Raw genomic sequence first — 23,996 nt, 5'->3', positions numbered from 1 at the left:
GCGCACGGGCTCCGCGTGTCCCGCCCCGGGGCAGCGCGCACGGCCGCGGGCCGCTCCCGCGGGGACGGCGCTCGGCAGAAAGGGGCCGTCGGCCGGCGGGGAGCGAGAACAAACCCCGGGTGGGGAAGCGAAAAGCCGAGCTCCCCGCGGGACAGCCGTCGAGGCCAGCGTTCCTGCGGTCAGCGGCGCGCCCGCCCGGCCACACTGCCCCTCGCGAGTGGCCGGGGGCTCGGTGTGCTCCGCGCCGCTGAGCCCAGGGGAGCCGTCCCGCTGCCTGAGGCTGCCCGGGAGGAGAGCTGGCGGGGCTGCTCCGACGAGACGTTTTCCTGCTCGGGAAGTGCTGATTCATCAGCTTTGATACAGATATATAGGTATTCTACTTTTTTCCTTTTTTTTTTCCCCAGGAAAGTGCTAATTTCCCCACATTATTTGTCTCTGCCTAGGAGGTTCTTATGCCCAAGATGAAATAGGCACAGGCATGGGACACCCACCCTGGATACAGGAAATGTGGATTCAGATCCTTGCCAGGCTTCCTTCACAGCTTGAGTCTGAACTTCAGCGTCCTGCTCCTGCATGGGCTCCTGCAGTGACCAGCTCCGCTAGGGGACTGGCTTCCTCCTTCCTGTCGGAAAGGTTTTCCATTGTGCAGATCATGGCAAGCCCACTGCCCAGGGAGAGGGTGGACTCTCTGAGCCAGGGGCGGTGAAAGAGACCCTGGTTCACCTTCCTGTTCATGTGCACCTTAGACCAATCCCAGTGGGAAAAGCTTGGCTTGCTTAGGGGACAAGCAGGGGCTCTGGGTACTGGGGACAAACATCCCAATGTCTGGCTCAGGTGCTGTAGGCGTTAGAAAATTTCTTCTCTAGTTCGGCTGGGTGCCCTTACAACCATTTTGCTGGAAGTTCATATCTTCCTCATGTACAAGAGATTGTACTCAAAGCAGAATTTAAATGTTTTCAGACTCATTGGCTTTCTTGGGTTTTTTGTTTGTTTCCTAGAAAAGCATTCTTGCTCAGCTTTGTTTGGACATCTTAAATAGGTTGATCATGCTTCTTCTGGACCACTGGCAGAACTCTTCATAGTTGCATTTGCATGGAGAGTTTGAAAGTTACTGTTGAAGTGGTGGGATGTTTTGTACCATACATCTCTCTGTGCTTTCCCTCCTATTTCACCTTCCTTCACTGCTTATTTACCTACATTTCTTACTCAGGCTGCCCAGCACTTTCCATTTCCAGTGCTCTTGATGAAATTCAATTAATCACTGGTCCCCTCTTGTAATTCAATCTCTGCAAGTGCCTGCTGAGCTTCCATTTACTGACAGGTTCTAGGGGAGATTCTCAGAAATAGTCAGTGGTTCAGAAAGAATGTAAAAAGACCTCCACAAGGAGGAGACAGAAGGAGGTCTTTCAGCCCATATAAGTCTACTTAATAATTTAAAATTACCCAAAGCACCATGCAGCCTACAAGCTTTGAGAGTACCCATTTGAAAAATAAGATTAAGGAAATTAAATTCATTTGACATGTGAGTGTTGGGCACTTCAGCTCTCTTGTGCACACACATATTTTGTTAACTTGGGAAAGAACAGTACTTTTTTTTCTGGGTTTTGCATAGAAATCACATCTGTTTTCTTTATATCTTATAATTATTTATTCCACAAATTGTATTGCATATGCTTGCTAATGATTATGCGCATAACAGTCAACATGAATACGTGGTTGCTGTATTCAGCTCAATCTCCCAGTCCTCAACTTTATTACCATAATTATAATTATTACTATAGTATTGCTATCATTTTAATCACTAGCATTTGGGATTGTGAAGGACTGTGTTTAAACCCTGGAAACATCAGACTCTGCAGCCTGGATCAAGGCATATGAGCTATGTTTCCAGAAACATAAACTGATGGCTTAGCTGTATTTCCGGCTTTCCACACAGAAGTGGAATCTCACAATTTGCAGTTAGAAGGAGGTAGACTCTACTACAGTCTTATCTGTGAACAGCACTATATGATCTCACTTTTATTTCAGTTGCAACTAGAACATCAAAATCCCCAATGGACTTTTCAACTTCATGGCCAGCTGGAAAAAGTGAAGGAAGAAATTCCAGGTCAAATCTAATCAGTGCTGAGGTTAATTTCTTGCAATGACTAACCTGACTTCTCTGAAAGTGCTGTTCAGATGGAAGTTCATGTATTAAGGTTTCAATTTGATTTGAGTACTTGCTGAAGCAATGACACAGATGGAATGGTCCGATTTGGGGTAAGGGCTGGAGTTATTAACAAAGTTGAGAAAAACTGGCTTTCCCACTTCTTCATAGAAACAGGGCTCCCTAAAAAATTCTGAACTGTAGTCACATAAAGGAGAAGAGTTAGAAACTGTAATATAACAGGGATTTAAAAAAATGTATGGCGTGTATGGGGTTAAAGCATCAAACTTTCTGACATAGTTAAAGAAAATCACTTACACAGCTAACTGATGTTTTACCAGACAGATGTTTTGCCCATGTGCTCCACACAAAGCTAGATTTCAGTACCTTACAGCTGGTGTAAATCTGGTGCAACTCCTTTGGGCTGGGTAGCATCTTCTAGATTACACTTTGTGTTGGATGAAATCAGGACTTGGCATGTGCTGTAGTAAAGATCTTCATATCCAGAAGCACCCAATATATTTAGAACCCTAAAACCTTGCCTTTGAGGAGATTTGAGAGGCTTTTTGGTGGTGTTTGGAGGGTTTTTTTGCATCCAAACAATAACAAACAAGCTGTCTATTTTTTGTCAGATGATTCAAAGTCTGAAACCAATAGCCTTCCACACTGTGTGGGTATATAGGACAAAAGGAAATTGTCCAGCTTTGCAGGACAGTTGATAAGTCCTTACACTTTTATGTGGTTTGGAAACTCCCAGCACTTTGTTTATCACCTTGCTAGTTTCCATGTCCAACTAAGATTGGGAAAGGAAGAATCTCGGCAGAAGCAGATGAGGGTTAAGGTTTGGTGTTTCAGAAATCTGTGTCCAGAGGGGCTGTGATGGGACTTCAGTGGCAAAATTGTTCCTTTGAATCCCCCAGAGTCAGGGTTTGAGACATCCCGCTGCAGGCCCAGAGGGAATGGAAAGCAAGACTGCTGCAAGAGTAGGTTTTGCATGAAATGTCCAATCACAGTCACCTCTGCTCTTGCAGACAAGTCTCTCCTGATGGTGTGAGACCTTCAAGGAGCAAACTGCTCCCTCCATGACATGCTTCATCTTTAGATCTCATCCCTGCACCCAGTAGTGTCTTTTTTTCCCCTTTATCAATATTTGTGAGAATGTAGAGAAACATTTCTGTACATTTTTGTGCATGAATTCTACCCACAGACAGAACCAGGCTCTTCTCTCTTTGCCCTTGTGATGCATCCTCACTGCATATATTCCTGCAACTGGGAAGCAACCTTTCCCAAGCATCCTCAGCTGGAAATGGTCGGACTTCTTGATGCATCATGGGAAACTGCTTATCCTAAAATTGATCCAGTGATTGTCAGGGAGGTGCCCACACAGTTTTCTCTTACTGAAATGCAGAAGTTCAATTTCATTCTCCTGTGGTTGGAGATCAGTACTGCATAAATCCTGATGCTTAAAAGAAAGAACTGTGCTGCAAGTAGGAGTTGGAAAGTGAAAATGCAGTCATTAGTGCTCACTCCAGATCCAGGCATAGCTTAATATCATGCCTTTGTGACCAGCATGATGAGCTCATGATGGAACTAAGCAAAATGCTAACAGATTGAGAAACCAACAACGAGGGCAAAGAGATTTGAAAGTATAGATTTCAGAGGTACTTTTGTCTGAAACTTAAGTCTTGAGCCATTAAGATGCATGGAGAAATTTGGACAGGGAATGTGGACTGTTTCTTCTGCATTAAGATATGTTTGCATTTGGGGTGTTTCTTGTGTGGCACAATGAGTGTAGATGTACCAGACTAAAGATGAAGAGGAGGATGATTTATCTTGTGGTGCATCAGTGTATTCAAGACCATTATAGATGTTTATGCAATAGTTAATAGATTCATTAAGCATCTTTCTCAGACTTTGGTTTGTCTTGTGTTAATGCTGAAGCCAAAGGTTCATGTTCATGGTGAGCTGGTTTTACTCTCTCTGTTGTTTTTCCCTCAAATCACAGTTGATTTTTCATTACCGAAATCCATGTCCACAATGTTGTTACCCCAGTAACATATTTAGAGCATAATTCAGTGAGATGTTGTTGACACTGATTTCTCCTGGCATGACTTTTCTGGGTGGTGGGGCTGCTTTTCCAGCAGTCACTGGTATGTGGCACTAAGCACTTGAACTTCTTTTTCAGTTGTATTCCTTCTTTTGGAGTTATGGCCTTGAGACAAGGTTCTCTTTGCTGTTGGAGCAGCTGAAGGATGGGCAAGGCATTAGAGGGTAGTTGCTTCTAGGATTTCAGTGGGTTGAAGATGCTGTGGCGATGCGGTGCCATTATTCCTACTCCAGGGCTGGAAGTGGGTGAAGCAGGCAGGGCACAGTGGTCCTTGAGAGCCAGGGACCTGTGAGCAGATGTCTCTGCTCTTCAGATGTTCTCTCAGGAAGCCAGTGCTCTGGGAACAGACCCCCTGCTTAGTGCGTGGGGTGCGAAAAGGGATGAGTGCGAGGGCATTTCATGAGAGGAATTTCACAATTTCACATAGCTCACTTAAGCGTCCTTCCTGTGGGATTCTTCCTTGACACAGAGTGAAGGAATTCACCCCTTTTGTTCCCATTGTCATTCCTCTATGGAAAAACCTCTCATCAGGATCCCCATATACTAATGTTAACAGAAGCGTGAGAGTTGCCATCCTGGATCAGACAAGGGCTTTTTTAGCTTTATGTCATGTTTTTAGTGGTGTCCAGCATCTCATCTTCAGGAAAGGTTCATGAAGCCTTGCAGGAAGCAGTTATCTGATAAAATTCTTAAGAGGGAATTTTTTTTTTTTTGTTTTGTATTATGATCTAAAATTGAATAGTATTTCATAAGAAACCATGGGATTGAGGGGCAAGGAAAGTAAAATTTAGTTGTAGTCTATGTTTATGCAAGTGATATTACATAGTGGAAATAAGTCACATTAAACTATATAAGGCAGAACTTTTTTGTTCTGTTGTGCTGGAAGTGTTTGGGGCACCTTTCTTTGTCTCATGCAGTGCTGCAATTGACAATCATCCTAATCTATCTTGTAAGCATGAATAATTGTCATTTCCCAATGTAATTGAGCCATAAGCAATCTTGCCAGAAGATTTCTGCATGTGCATCTACCTCCTTAGACTGGGTACTTTAGATGTTATTTAACAGCAAAGTGGGTTTTGCTCCTAAGACATTGCAAGGGATTCCTCTATGCAGACTGTTCCAGTTCTTCTCACCTCTCTATTTTAAATTGTTGTGCTGCATTATTTACTTGCTCTTGTTTTAAACCCAGGGGCTTTACTTATAGCTCTGCTTTATAGGTTTAAGTGGGGTGGATGGAAAGTTGGTTCCTGACTTTTCTTTTTGTCTTGGAGCACTACAGGACAGTTCAGCTGTAACAATGGAAATAATAACCAGCAGCCTTCAGCAAAGTGTAACTCCTTCAACTTTGCTTTACATTTTCTTTTAATAGTTCCTAATTTGTTTCTGTGCTTTACAGCTTAGTGATTACTACAGCCTCAGATGAATTTGACAGGTCTGTGTTGCTGGCTGAGCAGGTAGATTGCTGGCAGGTAGGCAGTTTGCCTGTCTTTATGAAAGTCTTCCAATTCAGTCTTATATTGCTTCACTTGTCCTGCCAGGTAGTCTGTTACAAATTTTAAGTGTCACACTGGTGAATAAATTTAGTTTGGCCAAGAAAATCTACACCTTTACTCTAAATGCCTAGGAATTCTAAATTGTTTTTGTGTCAATTTTAGTGTACTTGCTTTCTCTTTATACCATATCAATACTTTTCTATTCACTTATTAATGGGATAAACTTTTCTGAATAATATTGAACTGCTCATTATATACTAGGGTCTGTCATGGTGGAATTAGAGCAGAGGCACCATGGTTGCTGACACATGTCAGCAGGTAGATTTAATGACTCACAGGCATAGTCTGGATGGGGCTCTCTACACTGTGTGAGCAGCACAGGCTGAATCGTGTGTGGAGGCACGAAAAGGCACTCCTGGGTGAGTGCCGCTGGCTGATCACATGGCGTCCCTTTGGCTGGGCAGATGACAGAGTCACAACCACTCCTCATCTGAATGGCCTGAGCAGGATCTCCATGCAGGGGCCAGGACAGGCACACCAAGGTGGGGAGGGGTATGAGAGCCACGTGGATTTGTGCTGAATGTGGCTGTGAAAGTGTTGCTATAAGCTAGCTCTGGTGTTACCAGCCTCAGCTGACCTGTTTTGTTTTTAAGCTGGGCATTTACTCCGTTGGAGTGAAGACCAGACTAAGGTGGACACAACTGTGGTATTTCTCTTCTTGTCTCAATGCACATCACATGTATGTGTGTCTTTTGCCTTCTGGATGTGGTTTACCAAAGTGGTCCCACGAGGCTTCATAATGGAGGTGTTAGACTGTGCATTTGGATATCCATTTTCAATTCCATGTCCTGAGTGGGAAAGAAAAAGTTTGCACTTATGGCTGGTTTTATTTCTTCTCTGTAAATATGTCCTCCTTATATAGTTGATTAAAAGAGCATTTTTGTTAGGCTAGATATTGGCTAAGATGCTCATTTCAGATCCTATATTTCTAGAGATAGTTAAACTTGATGGATACAACAGGAAACCAAAATTATTTTTCTCTCAGATCTTTGTCTGTTAAATATTGAAATTTATTTTTCATTGGTATTATATAAAGTGCCTATGCTCATGCATGGAAGTTACCTGGTGAGTTTAGGGCAAACAAGGCACAACCTTTTGATGAACTGGTGAAGCAAGGGCCTTCAAGTGGGTCTTGTGGGGCACAAAACATGGAACTGCATGGCCCTGGTTGCCCAGGTATGATGGGAAATGTCAATGATTTCAATTGGTAATAACTGGAATGAGATTTATGTCAAATAACCGGCTGAGGTTTCAGTTTGTTTAATTTCTACATCTAATTTTTTAAATGAACAACCCCTCCCCGCTCTTTGTTAGAAAGACTTCACCACAAATGTCTATAAAACCAACCTGACCTAACTAGGGCAAGTGTTGACAAAACACTTGACAGTTATTGGGGAAATATATATTTGTTTACATTTGCAGCTATTTGCTATATTGGCATGACAGTGTCTACTGCTCACAAGTGTTAATGAAGAACAGAACTATTGCATTATTTTTAGCAACTGGATGTTTTGATTTGGCTCTATAACATTTAGTTTTACATCAGTTTGTATAGTCATCTAGGAACAGCAAATTCATAGAGAATAAATAAATTATAACTTGCTCTGAGATCTAGAACTAAAAAGGAAGGGACACACTTGTTCAAATACCTTTCTATGCCTATGAAGGCCTCTTTTGGGCAGTTACACATCATTTTCCCTACTGGCTGATTTTAATTCCACAGCACAGAGTCATGGACAAGGCTTTTAGTTTGCCCAGAGATAATTTAACCTACTGTTACCAACCTTATGCTATTCAGATTCTACTATGATGTGTATTATAAAGCATTCCAGCTTTACCATCCACTGACCTTTTTTTTTTTTTTTTTTTGGCTGACTCTTATGTCCTAATTGTACTTTAAATTCTTACATTATAATTGAGATTGATGAAACGTAAGCCTTTGATCCAGAAATCACTTGGCATGTGTTGCAATGGAATATCTCTTTTGGACCTGAAAGGGATGAACCAATGAACTGGTAATTTTAGTGCCTCTATGTGTACATAGTAAGTAAATAACATCCAATAGTTTTCTTGGTCTTGAATGCAAAAGAAAGGAAAGTTTCAGTCACCACAGGGATATGTGCAAGTGATGGCTCTGTTAAGAAGTGATACAGCTTGAGCTGTTGCTTCTACCCTGAGTGGGTTTCTGTCTGCTAGCTGTGTACACATGGTGCCTCTCTTTGCACAGGAACCAAGAGGAAACAAGTACAAAACTACCTCTGAGTCCAGGGACCCATATCTATTAACACTTGTAAATCCCCATGGTGCTTAATTGGCATGCAGATTTCTGCTTCAATAGAAATAGTGGTTACATTTTGCTGCTTCAGATCATGAGTTTGCTCATCTGCCCCATTGTCAATGTCAGCTTGGGACAAAGTCACACCTCCTTGCTCTCTCACAGTTAGGCTGCCCTAGTTTCTCTTCTGCAGGCTTCAGCTGTGAAGTTTGGATTTACTTCAGAGAAATGCTGTGAAATTAGATGACTGTGAAGTTTCCTTTAGAATGGGGACTTAGATGGCATCTGAAAGACCTGGAAATACCACTTTGAGTCTCAGGATGGCTCATGGTTTGGCACTGTAGGTCTTTTCTGGAGCCTGTTTCTAAGTACAGGCAATGGAAAGGGTGCTTTTACCCCTAGGAGCAGGAACCAGGCTGTGTTGACTTCTTCACCTGTACTTGAGCATCAGAAACCCAGGTGACAGATGAGATGGGAGCTGTTGATGCTATGGGGACAGAAGGGTGTCTCCTTCCAGCAGCAGCTCTTCCTAGCCACCAGCACTCACAGAAGCAGAAAGCTTCATTATCTAGGGTGGTCCCTTCTCCCTCTAGTCCTGCAGCAGGACCAGGCCAGACAGTTACACATCGAACAGGAAAACAAAATTTTCTTTTCTGTTCACCACACAGGTTTTAAAACAATTCTCCCTAAAAGTTCTCCTGTCTTTATAAATGCAAGTATTAATGCTGAAGAGAGACTCAGTGTTGATTAAACTAGAAGGACCTGTAGGTCTAGACTTCTTCATATGGTCAGATGTAAATTGAAACTTTAAGTGGCTCTTAAGAGTTGATCATGAGTTTTTCTTCTTTATATATACCTTTTTCTTTTTTAATAGAGTGAATTGGTGTAATGATGTAATTGCAATTATTATGGGTAGGTACAACTGTTTGACCAAAAAAAAATTCATATTTACTTACAGAATGGATTGAAGAACCTTGTAAAGAAATGGTAATACAATAGCTTGTCAGGAATAGCTCTGAAAAAAATAAAACTACTGATATCCCAGGTTTCCTTACAGAATGGAGTAAACCCATATACTCCATTTGAGGTTAGCTAGAGGCCATGCCCTGGTTAAGGTGCTGCTGCAAGGCAGAGTCAGCTAATTTTCACTGGAAATGCACTAAAGGTCAACCCACTGGGTACTGTCGTGTTCCTTTACCTTTTGTCTGGATTCTGCAATTGCTTATTAGTTGTACACATGTGGGCATTCCCATTCCCTTCAGCGGATTGACTCATAGGGAAGTGCTCAGAAGCAAGAGTAAAGTCCTGGGATGCACCTGAACTGAATGACAGATGTTTTAAGCAGCACAGAGAGGTGGAGACCCTGTTAAGAAATAACTTGCCCTCTCTTTGTAGAGTGGGCTGAATGTTTGAATCAGCAGGAAATTATATTTGATGGTAAAACCCTCAAATACTCAGTTATGTTTCACAAGGGGTAAAACGTGCAAATCCAACAGTGACTGAAACAATTACTTCATGATGGATAACTTCATTGCCCACAGATGGCACTTTAAACCCAGAAGGTCAGATTCTTTGTACACACTGAAGTTGCAAAGATAAACTGATCATTCTCCTCAACCTCTCATTGTGCAGGTGAAAAAAAGACTAGTCAACATGTTGATGATAACATGAGTGGCTGGAAGACAGCCACAGCCCCAAATGATGGAAAAGATGTTAAGAAGTCATCAAACCTGTTAACTTAAAGGAAATTTATAATAACTTCTAATATTTTAATTTTAAAATTTTGATCTTAAAACTAGCTTTTGGATTTCCTTTCTTTAGTCAAAGGTAGCAGAAATTCTCTGAGTATGAAAAGAAATTGAAAAGTAGAAGCTGGGAAAATTGGAATGGGAATAATAACCCAGATGATGGTCCCAATTTTGAGTTCAGCCAATCTATCATTTTTAAGGGAATCCAAGATTTAGCAGAAATAAGTGGAAGGTTCATCATGTGTGCATGGTTACTCATTTGTCTATAGAAGTGGACACATATCATATTGGAAAAATACATGCATGTTCATTTATTTTATCTTTCTATCATGACTTGTGATCAGAGGGGTTTTTGGTTATCAGTAGGTCATATTTTTCTTTACTTGATTCAGAAGAGGATCAGCTTTTTCTGCAGGGCAGAAGTTAATGGAAGAAAACTTTCTTTTTTTTTTCCCTTGAAAATCACAGATTACTCTCTGCTTTCATAAAAAAAAAAAATATTTGTCCTCCCCTTACTTTACCTAGAACGGCTAACTTTTGCAATCTAAGTTAACATTTGCTCATTAATTAAGCAACCCCATCGACTGACTTGCACATGCATCTAATAAGCCTTCCATAACAAACAAAATGGGTCCGAAAAAATCACCCCTTTCCCCATGGGAGGAGATTCCTCAGTTATCAGGATTAATTAGTTCTCTTGTTGTCACATGAAAAGAAGCTGCACCCCTCAATGTAGGTCAGTGTGAGGGTAGGCTGCTGATGGTCGCTTAGTGACAGGCACAATGATAAGTGAATGTGTCCTGTTGAGCCATGACCCTTCAGAAAAGACAGTGTCAAGTAAAATGCCCACAGAAGGTACATAGAAGGCATAATCTGCTTCTAAATATTGACAGTAGGAATTTCCCTGCTATTCTCCTTCCTTTTTCTTTCCTGGTAAACACGTCAAACTCTATTGCATTTGTACTCTGCATTGGTTTTGAAGCATTTAAAAACGTAAGGAAGCTAATGACCCATGAATAGATAGGATGTCAAATAAAGCTATTTTTCTTCAAGACATAGCATCTTGCTGGTAAAAGCATTGTGTCCCATACTTGTAAAAAGCAACAATATTGGCTTGAAATAGGACCTCAGCTTTTTGTTAGTGAAAAACTAAATAAATTAATATATAACTTATATATTGTGTATCTCTTGCCAAATGCACTGACATTAAGTCTTGAATGTGAATAATACAATTAACTACTGGAGTTAAGTGCCTAAAATCTACTTGAAATCAATGACGAAATGCTGGCTGGTGTCAATGGGAGCAGAGTTATACAAACACTAAGCACTCCTTAAGATCCCACACACAATATTTATAAATACTGTGCTGTCTTTTAGATATATGTCAAATGTGTAAAAGGGCAAAAGCTTGAATATGTGTCCAGTATATTTGGGGTTCTTTTTTGCCTACAAGATGGGGTGAAAAGGTAGATGGTTTTGTTATTTTTTTTTTCTTTGATTTTAGTAACTCTGAGGCAGATCTGACATACAGGCTTCCAGGCTGACTTGTTTCATATGCTTCATTTAAGTTAGAGCTTAAGGTTTTCACATCTTTGTTTATATCACTGTAAAGTTATGAAGAGAAAAACCTTGTAACATTTATGATGGTTTCTTGCTCATCACCTTTGGCAGACCTTGAAAACAGCAGCAGCCCACATTCCCAGGGCTGGTCTCAGCATGGGTCAGGTGTGGGCATGATGCTGCAGGACTGGCTTTGCTCCTGGGCACGGTGCAGTGCCAGTGCCGAGCAAAGCCAAGCCCTCAGCACTGCAGGCATGACCAGGCACTGAAGACTCACTCTCCTGTCTTGCTGTCAATACCTGTCACTCACATGGATTTTTCCACTTTCCCACAAGTTTTACATAGGAAGCAACCTACATGTTGCTCTCTAGCAACTAGGTTGAGCGTTGCAGCTTTAGCAGCTGGGCTTTGATCCCGATGGTTTCCTCTGGCAGACCATCACTGATGTTTTTTTCATACATATTGAACTGCTTGTAAACACTGTTGCATGCTTTCAGCTTTTCCAGGGCCTCAAATAAGGAGCAGTTCAGGGAAGCTTGAGGTCAACTTTTCCCCGAAGTAAAAATCAAGATTCATAAAGCTGGATATAAACTCTGCCTTCTTGGGAGAGCATCTGACCCTTCAATTCTGGGATGACAAGAGGAATGCAAATGAAATTAGGAAATGTGGGAGTTTCACAAAACCATCAGATTGTTTAGCTGGAGGATGTTGACAAACCCTCTCAACCAGAGTGCCTGGGTTGCTCTCCAAGAAGCTGCCTAGGCTGTTGTAACATCTTAACTCAATTTCTCAGTGATTAGCCTCAGAGGCATTGTTTCAGAAAGGTGAATGAGAAGACTCATAGACTCTAAGCATCTATGGGAGACTATCCCATAAAAGCACAGAGCACTCTTTGGGGGAATCAGCCCTTGAGAGTTGAGATTCCTAAAGGCCAGGCATGAGAAATCTATGTTTGCAATGCATATCACATAAAAATTACTTCTTCAAAGATTTGCTACACCTTTATTCTCCCCTCTTTTACGAGCTGCCAGAATATATTAATTTCTAGTTAGAAATATGATTGTGTAGACAAATCGCAGAGGAAGTCTGTGTATACATATAGTCTCACCATTCAAATCTATGGTGTTATTTGAGGTGCAGTCCAGAAGACCTCTTTATTCTGAAAAGTTGCTATGCCCTTGCTTGCAGCTTGTGCAAGCGAGCTATAATTTTGTTTACATCTGTGTTCAAGTGTACCCTTTAAATCTTGTTTTGAATTGGTGCAGATGATAGAATATATTAAAAGCTACTGGACCCACATCTTAAGTAAGATACCCAGGGCTAAAAAGAAAACTTCTGAATTTGGAGCAGCCATTGACTTTGATGTGTTTATACATCCAAATTTTAATCACCAATCTCAGCAGGAACTGGCGTCCGAAAGTTCCTTCTCTAGTCAGCAAAAGAGGGAGGTGTTCCTGATGGGTGATACGTAGCCCCAAGAAAGATTCATGTATTTCTACTCTGTTCGGTGCATACAGCTCTTCATACTTGGCTGTGGCAGGGACCTCTTGGTAGGACTTAAAATAGCTAAGCTAAAACTGTACTTGACTGAGTTCTAGAAGAAAAATCTGCATTACCCTTTACTATGAGATGGGGTTTCTCCCATAGGTTGACAAGGTCATACTTTCTCTTGGAGTAAAGTGGTTTGGGGTAGTTGCTGTTGCTCTCTCTCAACACTGAAATCTTTACAAATTACACTTGAGTTCCGATTGGACTACAACTGGTTTTCAGCTTCTAACTGTTTTGAAATACAACTTCTGGAACATTTTGCTGTCAATGCAAGGGCAGTGGGATGGATCAAGCAGTGCTTCTTCCCTAAGGCATGTTCTTCTGTCAGCTTGCCATGAAAGCTTTTGTGGCCATAGCCTATTACAGGGCAAAGATAAATCATTATGTCTTTGCAGCCAGCACCTCTTGACCTGATGAGAGGGAAGATCTCATATTTTTCTGGTTTTCTGACCATGGGGCTTTTTCATGGTCTTCTTAAAAAATACCTCCATGTAGACTTTGCAAAGCCCACCTGGATGTTTTCAACTGTCCTAAGCCAGCTCATGTTATACTGACACCAAAGGTTTCACCTATGCCAGAATGGCCTGGCCACAACAACATGCTTGCTTTCTCAAATAAGCAACAAATCTGGTCTGGAAGGTGTCTTGATCTTGTTCTCAAAATTTACTGTAAAGCTCTACCTTTTGACATTACTTTGTTGACAGGAAGCCCACAGCTGGTGAGGGACCATAAGTAAGTGCGCTGTCACCTTCAGTCAGAAAGGGAAGATCCTTAATGCATTTCACTCCTTCCACATCAGTTTCAGCTTTGCAGCAAGTTGTTTGAGTGGGATTTCGGTATCTTAGGAGTCAGGACGTGGCTCTTGCCATGGGAGTGGCTGAATTTACCCTTCCCATTGAAGGGGCTGCCATGGCCGTGTTTCCTGAGGAAATGCAGCCAAGTGGTGCTGGGGGCACACTTCCTTGGTTAGATGCGGATCCATGAGGTCCTTAAGTTTCTTCATGACATGTTCAGTGAAAAATTTGAGAGCAAAGTCATTGACTGATAGCTTTCAATTCTGTTTTCTTTCCTGAGTAATGCTGCTGGAAGGTTATTTGAGTCCTGAGTCAGGGCAACAGGACTTTTCTCAAAGGAAGAGAGTATGTGTGATGAGAGAGGCACAATTTTCTTTTTTTTTCCTTTCCAGTATAACAGCATAAATGCGAGCGGACTGGAAGCAGAATTATTTGACTTTGTTAATGTTTCGGTTTTTTTCTTTGTTTTTCTAGGATCTAGTTCAGGATCAAAACTAAAAGTTCCTCAGCTGAGTATAAATGGCATACAGCACATTGTTCAAGCCGGCCAGACTTTAAATCTCACCTGCAGGTAACCAACTGAGTTGGATTATGATAATTTGGCAGGGACTTCATACACCTGACACTTTCCTTTTTTTGTAACTGAAATTAGAAAAAAAATTAAACCTTATGTTGTGGGGAAAGGTGGGGAGTGAACTTCAATGGCAATTGTTTAATAGTTCTTTGTTGTTTCTGTTGTTGTTTTTGGAAAACAAGATAAAAGAGAACCCCATAAATAGCCTGATATAATAAAAAAGAAAGCTTGGGAACTGGAGCTATATAATTGCAGCCCAACATAATTGTTTCTGCTTCCTTATCTGTGTTTGCAGGGGGGAAATGGTTCATTCATGGTCTTTGCCTGAAACTCTTAGCAAGGATAGCAAAAGGCTGAAAGTAATTAAATATGCCTGTGGAAGGAATGGGAAGCAGTCCTGCAGCAGTCTGACCTTGAGCAGAACTCAAGCAAGTGACACTGGAAATTATAGCTGCAAATACCCAACAAGTCCAGCAAAAAAGAAGAAGGAATCTACAGTCTATGTATTTATTAACGGTAAGATTAAGTTTTTTTAACACTTTGTGGTACTTGCTCTGCAATACAACAAAGTGGAAAAGGAAGGCAGTTCAGCTGTGGCTGCATTTTGAATGACATTTTCAGCCTTGCATAATGTTAATTTGCCAATTAATGTATAAAATCTGTTTTCTCAGAACTTGCAAATACAAATGGTAGTCTTTTATCTGTTAGAAAAAAAATGAAGCAAAAACCAGACCCAATCTATCCATCTGCCTAGAGAAAACATGAGTCCAGATGGAAGTGGACTACAAGCAAATATGTGAAATAGGTATCAGAAGCCATATCCTACGTGATGGGGTGGGATGTGATTTCTAGGCAGCTGAAGGATGCTAAAGCTGTCTGTCAGATCACAGACTTGCCTCATGCTGCAGAAAATGACTATTTGCATGTGAAGTTGTATTTAAAAATGTCCTCTGTAATCCATGTCACACAGATTGAAAAAATCTAGAATAAATTGAATCAAATTAAATGTAGAGTTGTGTTCAGTAAACAAGTATTGTGTAATGTATGGGAAGTGCTGGAATTAGGTCAGTTAGACTATAAAAGAAACTTCTTTCTGATCCTGTTTCCTTCCAGGGTATTAATCAGACACTTCTGAGAAAAGTTGAATTCAATAGACACAACAATAAAAGAACAAATTATTGACACTTTATGGATTTAATTATCACTTTAGTTTTTCCTTATTTTTACAGAGTAAAATTAATAGATTACTGTAGTATTTCAGGACTCACAGATTTTGAAAGCCCATATAACAGAGAATGTGCAACTGGAAGTTTTCCAAATTCTGGGTCTGCTGCATCTAATGAGTTCACATCAGAGTGAATTAGCCTTTGTTTTCATTTTGTGATATGAAGAGTGAGACAGGCGCTGTGGAAAAGCAGAATGAAGTGGACCTCTCACTACACTGATAGAAAATAAGATAGCTCTCCACATTACTGTGTGTTGCTTTATTGAGCACTATTGGCTGTTCATGCTGTTCATCCTACTTTCCTTCATCTGAAATATGCTGCAGAGTGTTTTCATCACCCAGCTCTTTTCATATAATTCTCTGTAAATCCAACAACAGATGCATCCATGGAAGAATAGCTAAAATAGGATATTCATTTAGTGACCAACAGCCTGCAGGCTAGGGAAATGTACAATTTCCTTGGATGCCTTTTGCAAGTTTCACATCACGGGACCTTCTTGAACCTCCCACCTTGGATATCATCCCTGTCTGAGACCTACCCACAATCCTCTCCACTCACTGCACGAGAAGGACCTCTCTGCTAAACTGACTTTACCATACAAGGGTTGCCTTTTCATTCTCTTGGTCTCTTACCTGTTTGAAGAGTTAATTTTTCTGGATCCTTAATTTTTACAAATGAGAGACACAACCAGTCTTCTACCTATTCACTGCTTCCCAACTTGTATGTGGCTTCCCTGCATCTAAAAGGCACCTTCAATCAGATGACTGTAGTAAACCAAGGTTATCTGCAGAATTCACATGGCGATGGAAGAGAAATGTATCATTGCGGAAATTGTTTTAGGACAGTCCCACGCCAATCCCTGTCCTTCCATCCCCTCTAATCATTTAAAGAAGGCTGCCTAAGTGTCTTGGTTTTGTTGGTTTTTCAAGGACATTCAGTCAAAAATCTTGATGTTACTGTTGAAGAGAAGGCTGGATTTTATAACTCCTCCTACCTTAATTGCTAAAAAAGTAGTAAAATGTTTAAGGAACAAACCTGTAGCAACCTTAGACCACTCTGGCGTGTTAATTTTCTGAATTTGACAATCATTTTGATTGAAAACCAATTTCTTAACATTGAAGTGTTAATTGTGTCCCAGGGTAACAAAATCCTCTGTGAAGACTTTCTTTCCTGAGTTTAGTTTTACTTCGCATTAATTTGTGGGTGTTTAGGAAATAAACATTTGTGAAATTTGGGTCCCTCCTAGTTTTGTATTGTTTCCTGTGACAGGACATTGTGTCAATCCATTTCCCATATTAGCTCCATGTGGATCACCAAGGTGCCTGTTTCCCATGTCTTAGCATGCTGCAGATGAGAACAAATAGTTGCTATTTACAAACACAGAATCTGAATCAGGAAAGTTGATATTGTTTGTACAGGAAGTCATCACTTATTGTTTTAAAAATGTTCTTCATTTCCGTAATTGGAGTGATACTGAATATGAACTGGATTTAAAAAAAAATAAATAAAAGGCCCAAAGACGAGACCACAATAAACCCAGTAAAGTAGTTTCGTTCAGTGATGAATGTATGCTACAGCAGAAAATTATCTGGAATAGACAAAAACAAGATACAAGGCAATGAGAAGGAGACTGCAAGTCCCATAGGCCCCAGGATGACTTGAAGCATTTCTGAAGTCCTGCTTTTGGGGGTCAAGGAGAAGCTGACCCCCAGAAGGTCAAGGCTGGTGACTTGCCTTGGAGGAGCTAGCCCTGACACCACCCTTCTTTCAGCTGGAGAGGTCACTACTGAGTTGCAGAGGGGAGTGAGTTCACAGTGTCTCGGCAACTCTTGACCCCACACGGCTCAGGAATTGAGACATTAAGCAAGGGAAATTAATTCTCTTAAGAGTCTTCATCTTTGCCTCAAAAAAACTGATGGCCTGACTTCCCCCACGAGCCATGGGAAAAATCTGAAATGAAGCAAAGCCTCTTTGCCAATTTCTCCACTGTCTTGGACCCAAAACTGCTCAGAGCTTTGTTTTGTAAGGGAAAATATGGCCTAACAGTAAAAAGGAAAGATTTGCATACATTGCAGTGAGGCATGGGGAATTTTCTGCTTGAAAAGAGATAATGATGGAATAAAGACATTTAAGAAACACCAAATTATCAGCAGGCTGTTCTGAATCCTATGTAAATTTCCCTGGGGACAATACTAAGGGCTTTTCTTTCTGTCTGCTTTGTCCCAATATCTCCAAGGCACTTTTCAATTGCTGGAGCTCATTCACTGTCTTCAAAAATGTGTAGTACTCTTAATTCTCTACTGTCATAATTTCTTGCCTTTGAACAATTGCTCCCATTGTATGACAGAGGAAATCTTGTAAGTTCAATTACATTGATATATCAAAGTTAGATTTTTGCATGAATTTTAGCAAATTGTGATTCAAGTTGAAGTGTTGCTATTTTCTGTGATGAAGACCACTTTTGGCTAGTAATATACAAGAGTGAAATCTTAATTCTTCTGCAACAGAGAACAGAATTTTTCTCAAAGTAAAACTATTTGGCTTTAGGGCAGTAGCTCATTTCCTAGTCAGTGTTCTCCCTCTCCTTGTCTTTTCTCATAATCCTGTAGTATATGTCTTCTGGTTACTTACTTTTCCTTGCAGAATGAGACATGTTTTAAAATCAGACCTCTAGGCTGGGTTAGTTGTCTATTCTCTTTCAATACTTAACAGAGAACAAAAGAAGCTTCTGGTATGTACTGTTCATCACCTACTTTTCAAGAAAACTGTAGAACAAGCTTAGAATAAGTTTCTTGCTTTGAGAGGATTTAAGCAAGGTGAGGCAAATCAGAGCTGTATAATTAAAGGTACAGGTCCTGAGAGTCCTTGTGCTCAGCAATGCCTAGAATGTCAAATATGACCACTAGTTGTATGTATTTGGTTTGATGTGTGTCTTGGTCTCAGCAGTCCAAAATGAAGGGCTTTATCATTAGGGAATTGTTCAAAATGTAAGTCTTTGAAATCCCAAAACATCTGGGATTCTGAGCTCACTTTCAAAGACTAAAGTTGTATGCTGCAGATTTTGAGTGTATTAGAACTTCCTGGGCACCTCCCTGGGAGGTCCTCCTGCTGACAGATAGCTGGATCCAGACCCAGAACTGACATGCATTTAGAGATTTAGCTTGAATGGATTGACTCCTGTAATCCTAAAGATACTATTGTTGCAGAACATGGAGGGTATCCAAAGAGTTCTGCAAAAGGGTCTCTTTAAATCAGAAGCATCACAGTCAAAATAATTCAAAGTGTAAAAAAAGCAGTAAGACAAAACACCCTGAGAGCTAACAGAAAGGGAGATTTTTCTTCTTTTTCCTTTTTCTTCTTATTTATAAATAACACACCGATAAAAGAACCTGCTCAGGCCTGGGAAACTCTTCCTCTCCATGCCTTTTTTTGTCTTTGCTTTTGGCACAGTTTTAACATATAAGCAGTATGGTTTTGGCTTACACCATCGGAGTCAATACTATGATAGTGCTTCTGTTATGAAGAGGAAACTCGTTGGAATTAAACTATGTTGCAGCTGTATCAAGTATGCGGACACATTTTTATTTCCTAATGAGGTTCCCGTTACAAAACAGAGACCTCTAGGACTTGCTGACGTCAATGGCCTATAATTGCCGCGCTTTTGTCATTGCGTGTACATGGACTCCGTATCACAGGACACCGTGAGGAGCGGAGCATGTGCAGACACTTTGGCAGCATCCAACGCTCTGCACTGACCCCTCCATGGTCCTGCTCCCTCACCAAGGCTCATAGCTCCTACTGAAACAAACACTTTTCCAGTGTGATCCACCACAATGGAGGGGTACATCTGAAAGAGCATTCCTAATATCCGTTAGCCTTTCTAGGGATTGCTTGCTGAACATAGTAATAGCTCTGTTGTGGATTTCCTGGATAATATGACTATTTTTCCTGAAGATTTTTAACTGTGTTTTATTTGTGTCATGGTCCTACGTTGACGATAGCGTAGTGTAACTAGTCTCAAAGTAAAACAAACCTTGCCTAAAAATTGTTGTACAATTGTATTAGGAATTCTTTGTGTCAGAATGTGCCCTAGATATAAATTAATAATCATATAAGTCCAGATAAAAGAAAGAAAAACAAAAAAGGAGGTGAATACTTTATGTCTCAGGTTTTCTTTCAAGGTTTAGACATACATTGTATTTAAAGAGTGTTATTTAGCAGGTGTACAAGAGGCAAGACTGGAACAACCTTTCTTCTAGAATAAGACATACAAAATGGGATTATTTTTCATTAAGGAAATTAGGCATATGAGCCAGTTCAACAGACACATTTCCTAGGGCATGATTCATCTCATGGTAAAGCAGATGTCTAAAACAGGTCAGATGAGTCCCATTGCAAAATTCCCCTTTTCTCACCAGGGACAATACTAATGGTTTGGCTCCTAGATCAGTGAGAAATGTCTGCTTTGTAGATGTGCAAGTGAGGCTGGAATGACTCTTAGTGTGCAAAATTCTTTTGGAATTTGTTCTGAACAGCCCCAATAATTTATCTGGGATAAATAAGGAGGTTTAATCCCTTCAATGGAGAGGGAATGTGGCAATTGGCCCATGAACTTCAATAAAGTCTGCATGTCTGTTCTTTACTAAAGACTGTGGTCCTTTTCACATGAGGGAAAAGGCTGTTATGTGAATATGATGAAAATATTTCTTTTAGCTTGAAAAGAATCTTAAGGATGAGCCAAGTGTAAGCAGGTATTTTGGAAGAACTTCAGAGGATAAGCTTTTAGAGATTTCAAGGAGCTTAGATTTTCCTGCAGAGACTTTTCTTCTTGCAAATGTATGTGTAAGTCCTCTGACTTACATAGCTCAAATTATTAAAAACAAAACAAAACCAAGAACAGTAGCTGAAGCTTGTGGAAAGAAAAACCCTCTCCACCATTTCTGAATTTGGCATCTCGGTGTTGGCTAATTTAGTTGTTTGTGCAAACCCCATAAATAGCCTAGACAGGTTACTGATACCAGACATAATTTTGCTTGTGCTAAGTCTCTTATCAAGTTTTTATCTGGCTGCCAACCAGCTTAGCAAAAAAAAAAAAATCTGCTATTTATGCTCTTTAACAATATAGCAAATGACCTTCATGGATTTTGTGATTTCATGAGTGCTCTTTGTGGTTTCATGTTGATTGCAACTGAGAGATATTGTAAGGAACACAGCCAACCCAGCACACAGTCATTCATTCTAAGCATAATTTAAAAATACACTAAACTGATTTTTTAAGTAACCTTTAACATATGTAAATATTCTGGCTATCCAGCTTTCATTTTTCTAACCTCGCAGGCAGCTCTGAAGAAAAAAAAACCCTAACAAAATAAACCAACAACCCAGATCAATAATTCATAAAAAAAAGGTCAACCTTTAGATCTTCCATTCCAAATCCCAATGAAGCTGAATGTGTAACCTGGATGGGGTCTTCAAGATAGGTCTGTCTGTGATGTTCCTTTCACATCTAGAGCTTTCTGAACATAGAATTGAGTGGAGCTGGCCCAAAAGACTGCTGGTGGGAAATTAAGTCATGCCAGATGTGCTGCAAACCAGCTATGTGGGGAAGGTTCATTTACCTCCCCTCAGAAAGAAATTGAGAGGAAATGTAGTGGGAGATAATGGCAGTAGCTGGTGGTGTGATGGGAAGAAAAGAGGAAAAGAAAAGGCAAGGAGAGCTATTGCTTGGGGGACAGAAGAATTCCATGTTGTTGGCAAACTCTGCCAAGGTGGTATAACCTGCCCTGGTACTGCTGTATGTTCAGCTTTGCCTGATCCAGACTGGTAAAGCCTGCACCAGATTCTGATCTTGAGGCACCAAGAATATCCCGTTAGGGCCTTTATGATGGAAGGAGAATAAAATCAAAGGGAATCAGGAAAAGCCTCCACGCTCATTATGAAAACAAAACTGTGCTAGGAAACATGATGCATATTTCTTTTAATCAAAAGCAGGAAGACATTTGGAGCACTTGGGGCCATCAATTGCCCTCTGGCCCATGGCGGAAGTCCCCGGTGATGTCAATGGGAGCTCTGCACGCGAATAGCGGGGGCACGGCGACGCCTTGGCGCACACGGCAGGGAGTGTACCAGGAGAGGCTGTGACCAAGCCTTGGAGCCCACCAAGAGCAAACAGAGTGCTTTGGCCACTTTCATACAGCACTTTGTTGGCTTCTTCACACGTGGACGTGCATTTCCACTGAAGAAGAAAGAAAAGTGAAACATGGTGTTTTATGCTGGTTTCCTGTCCCTGCCTCTGGATGGGCAGGAATCCTGCGAGGTCTGAGCTGCACAACCCCCACTGCCCCGATACTGGCATCAGTCAGTGGTGATGCTGTCTGCAGACAGCACCGGCAGTCTCCAGAACGGGCTCTTCCTCACACTTACAATGATCTGGAGATTATGGTACAGGAAACCACTTTGCAAAGCTTGCTGGTTTTGGGCAGAAGCTCTTAATTTTGTGACAAAGACAAATGAGTCTTCGGGGAGTAGTAAATCGGTTTGTCTGGTCATGTTAAGGGGCAGGTGACCTCTTCTGTGGCCGCAGTCCCTGAAACAAAAAAGGTTCTTTTCCCTGTGCTACAAACAGGTTAATTCTTGGTCTTTCCTTGAATCGTCCTGCAGAGGAAACGTCAGCCTAACAAGTCCTCAGGGCATTTTTTATTGCATATGCATCCTCTATTAGTCATAAGTTCCTTTTGCTATCTCAGTGAACCTTTAATACCTACTATTAAATAATACTTTGTGGGTTTCATTTCAGAAAGTTTGTGTAACAGTTTCATTAAACCACTTTAGCAAAACTTTTTCTGTATCCTGGAGTACATTTGAGATCCTCTGCCTTAGGAGTCTCACTGGTATAAATTAGAGCAGAATCCATTTGTCTTCCTGTTTGATGTCTCAAACAAAAATATTATTGCATATAGTAAGAAAAGAGGATCCTAAGGGCAGAACATTTTGATGACCCTGGGAAGTGCATGTCATACTTTTGAAAGACAAGCAAAAGTAACTTACTTGAAGAACAACTTGAGTGAACATAGGTCAACATGCAGAAGTTTGGGGCCAGAACACTTAAATCAAGTGTTGTAGTTTGAGGTTTTACAAGGGATTGGTTCTTGCTAACTTTACTAAACTCTTATCCAAGAAAGATTTCCATTGTTATTTCTAAGATTTTTGACTGAGTGAAAATAATGGGATTTGCCTGAAAAAACATTAGAGTTGTAGATAAGCACAGAATTAAGATCTTAATGTTCTGCTTTTTTTAGGAGTTAAAAACCAAACCTTATGTGAATTTGGAGGTAGTCTATCTGCCATATGAGTCAAACTGAAACTTCAGATCTGAACACCTGCAAAGAAGATTTGGAGCCAGAGCCTGTGGCTTAAGCCCCTCTTTGTTAAGTGGTCCAAACAATAGCTGCAGCAATGTTCCCTGTTCCCAGCGCAAGCTATTTATGACAATGCCCTTTGTTAAAGGGATTGTTCAAGGGACGGTAAATTACTCTGCCAAGCTTTAGCTTTGAGTCAAGAGGAATTAATGTTTTCCTGGCATTTTCATTTACCTTGTCACATAAAAAAGAGACACATAGGTATTGTGATAGTGGGAAGGAGGAGAAGAATTAACTCTCTCTAGTCCATATTCTCAGAGGTGAAAAAATAGCTGGATAATCATGATAGATTCTTTCCCCTGATGGAGTCGGTGTGAATTTTTCCTATCAATTTATTTGCAGACAGCCAGAAGATGTGCTTTATAGGATGTTCCTGATAAGTGAATTTCAGCTTACTTCCCATATATTTACTTTTCCTGGTGCTAAAAAGATGCAAATGCCATGAAATAAGAAGCACATATCTCAGCAGTAGAGGTGTTGCTGTAATGGAAAAAATGGACTTCAATTGTCCTGAAATTTAAAGAAGATTTCAAAGTACTGATACTGTTATTGAATGATACATATATCTTCAAATACTTTGTAATAGTTTGATTGTGTTTAGACAAAAGTAAATGGAAGATTTATTTCAGGACTTTGTTTAGCTTTCATTACAAACAGGGCTAGTCTGTTTTTTTAAGTCTGTATGCAGTGTTACAATTCCTGTACACTGCCTTAAGATTTCACATATTAACCTTTATTTTTCTTCTTTTGCAGATACAAGCAATCCATTTGTACAGATGCACAGTGATATCCCTAAAATAATAAACATGGCTGTAGGAAGAGAAATGATTATTCCATGCAGAGTCACAGATCCAAACATTGCTGTTACTTTAAAGAAGGTACCTCTATACAAACATGTTCTGAAAGTGTTATTGTGGATGATGTTTTTGTTTGTTTATTTACAGCTATTGTCATGCTTTTGAAATATTTTAACAATTTAATATTTCTTATGCAATGTTGCTGGGTGTCAGTGTGTTCAGAAATATTTCAATCCTGGAGGCTTCATTT

The 23,996-nt window shown here is 40.5% G+C and overlaps 1 protein-coding gene across 1 annotated transcript in view; it reads left to right on the top strand.

Moving 5' to 3' along the window:
* The window catches only part of FLT1 (fms related receptor tyrosine kinase 1), a 107,849-nt gene that overhangs the window by 1,139 nt on the left and 82,714 nt on the right, over positions 1–23,996 (top strand). The window contains exons 2-4 of the mRNA XM_053971968.1: positions 14,206–14,302; positions 14,601–14,821; positions 23,703–23,827. Coding sequence (XP_053827943.1) covers positions 14,206–14,302; positions 14,601–14,821; positions 23,703–23,827 — 443 coding nt within the window. The remainder of the gene's footprint in view (positions 1–14,205; positions 14,303–14,600; positions 14,822–23,702; positions 23,828–23,996) is intronic.

The sequence above is a fragment of the Vidua macroura genome, chromosome 2 (genome assembly GCF_024509145.1).
Source record: "Vidua macroura isolate BioBank_ID:100142 chromosome 2, ASM2450914v1, whole genome shotgun sequence".
Taxonomy (NCBI): domain Eukaryota; kingdom Metazoa; phylum Chordata; class Aves; order Passeriformes; family Viduidae; genus Vidua; species Vidua macroura.
This window is presented reverse-complemented; position numbering and strand designations above follow the sequence as displayed.